This window comes from Bison bison, unplaced genomic scaffold (assembly GCF_000754665.1).
Source record: "Bison bison bison isolate TAMUID 2011002044 unplaced genomic scaffold, Bison_UMD1.0 scf7180017864456, whole genome shotgun sequence".
NCBI lineage: Eukaryota > Metazoa > Chordata > Mammalia > Artiodactyla > Bovidae > Bison > Bison bison.
This window is the reverse complement of record NW_011495018.1, coordinates 9,092,715-9,095,557: the sequence shown is the minus strand read 5'-3', so window position 1 is coordinate 9,095,557 and position 2,843 is coordinate 9,092,715. Positions and strand designations below refer to the sequence as shown.

Below are 2,843 nucleotides of genomic sequence, written 5' to 3'. Positions count from 1 at the left end.
GGTCGGGCTTGCCCCAATCCTATACTCGCCCCACTCTGTCTCTTGGCCTCAAGGTTTCAGAGCAAATCTGTGCTGACAGGTTCAAGATGTGCTGAGACCCTGAGCTGGCTGGCCTCCAGTATCCATCCCACGTTTTTTCTGGCGTGCAGTGGCAGCTTGCACTTGACCTGCCCTGATTATCTTGGGTGGGAGGGACGTTAGTCCTCAGCTGGGAAGGGAGGTCACGCCTGACCTCGGTTTCCTGCACGGCCCGGTGAATACGAGTGGCCCCCAGTGCCTGTCATTCTGTGACATCCGTGCGTTTACCCGTTTTGTTCACTTAACCCAATGCAGCAACGCCAACTTTGTGTTTCCAGGGAAAGCTGCCCGTGCTACTGCTTGGCCGCTCCTCGGAGCTGCGGCCGGGAGAGTTCGTGGTCGCCATTGGAAGCCCGTTTTCCCTTCAAAACACGGTCACCACGGGGATCGTCAGCACCACCCAGCGTGGTGGCAAAGAACTGGGGCTCCGGAACTCGGACATGGACTACATCCAGACAGACGCCATCATCAACGTGAGCCTGTGTGCTGCAGGGTTGGGCTGCAGTTGGGAAGCTGGGCTGGGGTCAGGAACCGGGCTGGACTCAGGATCCTCATGGTGCTTCCAATGGGGTCCTTTTGAACCCCTAAAGCAGACAAGGCAGAAGGGCTGGTCCTCAGCCTGTTGGCAGTCTCCAGGGACTCCTGTGACGGGCACTTGAGATTTGCCCAAGTCTGCAGCCCGGAGGAATTCTCCATCCCCTCGCTGCCCTGCCCCAGGGTCAGCCACCCCTGGGTCGAGCTGCCTGTGCAACCTTGTGGAAGGAGGGATGCTCAGCTACGCACAGGCTCTGCAGCCCCCAGAGGTGTTTCCGCTGTCTTTGGGGCACACAGTCTGAGCACGAGGCCAGCCCATTCGATGTCCAGTGAGGTCAGGGATTGTCCCACACAGTCTCATCAGTGGAATCTTAATTTTAAGTCACATTTTTCCACTTTAGCTGTTTCCCTTTAGGACTGACGTTTCTCAAAAAGCATTTTCCCCTCCATCTGTCTAATAAATAAGAGACACAGCGTGTTTTGTGCACTCGCTGCCTCTAGTAGCTTTATTGCCAAACCTTCTTGTGATTTGCATGAAGTAATGGAAATAGAGCAAATGGTGTGGATTTTCAGGCCCAGCAGCAAAGTAGGGGTCACATAGACGTGGAGGGGGTTGGCACAGATTTGAAAGACCGCGACACTGAGCAAATGGGTAGCCAACTTATTGTTGAGAGAGGGAAGATGTGTTAGGTGTTTTGGGAATTTGTTGTTGACCTCTGGGCTTTGGAGAAAAAAAAAAAAATATATATATATATATCAATATATAAATACCCCATTTATGGTACTTAACACTCTTTGAAAACTGTTAAGGTCCTTTGTTTTGCCAGCAAAATATTAGGTAGACAGGAAGAAATCTCAGGAAAGAATTTGCACTCAGGGGCCTGCCAGGCAGGGAGGTAGACTGGAACATGTAATGATATAAACTCATAACCTTTTAATTTTTGCTTATTTTCAGTATGGAAACTCCGGAGGCCCATTAGTAAACCTGGTAAGGCTTTCAAAAAATCTATCTACGTGTCTTTTTTTTTCCCCCTTTTGATTTCTTTTCAGATATGAACTTGCCAAAGCATATTATCAAATCCTTTCAAATTGAAATCTGTGACTGTACTGTACCTTGCAAATGTCTCTTCTTATCTTTTCTGGAAAGAGTAAGGCATGCTGGTGTTTGGATTGGAAATACTATGCCAGCGGACACGCTTGTGTCTCCACGTTACAAGTAAAGGCATTGGAATTCAGGTTTGATCCAGGACCAGTTAAAGGAGCCAGTCTTTATTTTGAAGGTGTCAGCAGTTCTGGCTTGCCCCCCAGCTGCCTAAGGAGCTGGCTTGGCTCATCCACAGGCTTTGTCTTGGCCAGAACCCTCCCTTAAGACCTGGCTTGGAATGAGGAGTTACCCCACTCACAAAGATGTCACCTAAGTTTGTGTTTTATTTAAACATGAAAATGGAAGCCTTTGAATCAGATTGTCAGAGCCAGAATGCAGCTCAGGGTCCCCTATCCCAGCCCTCATTTACAGGTGATGAAACCTAAGCCGTCTTGTTTAGCAAAGCCCAGGAGGGCAGTGCCTCCTGGACGGTCTCTCAGAGTTGGGGACTGAATTCCCAGTGCTACGGGAAGTGTGCAAGGAGTGACTTACCCACTCCTGGCCGTTTTCCCCCTAAGCCCAAGTTGGACAACCTTTAAGATTAGTGTTCAAAATAATGGGTGGGTGGCACGAGGCGAGCCTATTATTCCAGGATGGTTTCCTATGGTGTGGTGTTCGCTAAACTGTGAATTTATCTTGAATAGAAACACACACACACTGGCTTCCTCCACGGTTTAAAGCTGGTTTTCAACAAGCAGAGGAAATGAGATTTGATTGTGAGGTTCCGCCTCTCCCAGATCCCCGAGGCTGCTCGGAGATGAGGGTTTGTTTTCCCGGTGGTGAAGTCTGTCCGCCCTGAGCGCTGGATGGTTCCTCCCTGATGTCAGCAGAGGAATCTTGAGACTCCTGGAAACGGGAGAAGCAGGAAGGTGTGGATAGCCACCTAAAGGTCTCTGAGGTCTTTTTTTGTTTGTTTTTTACCTTTTATTTTATCTTGGAGTAGAGCTGATTAACAATGCTGTGATAGTTTCAGGTGGACAGCAGAGGGACTCAGCCAAGCATAAACATGTATCTATTCTCCCCCAAAGTCCCCTCCCATCCCAGCTGCCACAGAACACCGAGCAGAGTTCCCTGTGCTATATATTAG

At 49.3% G+C, this 2,843-nt stretch overlaps 1 protein-coding gene across 1 annotated transcript in view; it reads left to right on the top strand.

Moving 5' to 3' along the window:
• HTRA1 (HtrA serine peptidase 1) overlaps positions 1-2,843 on the top strand; it is a 43,694-nt gene that overhangs the window by 35,015 nt on the left and 5,836 nt on the right. Inside the window, exons 6-7 of the mRNA XM_010859579.1 lie at positions 357-551; positions 1,568-1,600. Of these exons, the coding sequence (XP_010857881.1) occupies positions 357-551; positions 1,568-1,600 (228 nt within the window). The remainder of the gene's footprint in view (positions 1-356; positions 552-1,567; positions 1,601-2,843) is intronic.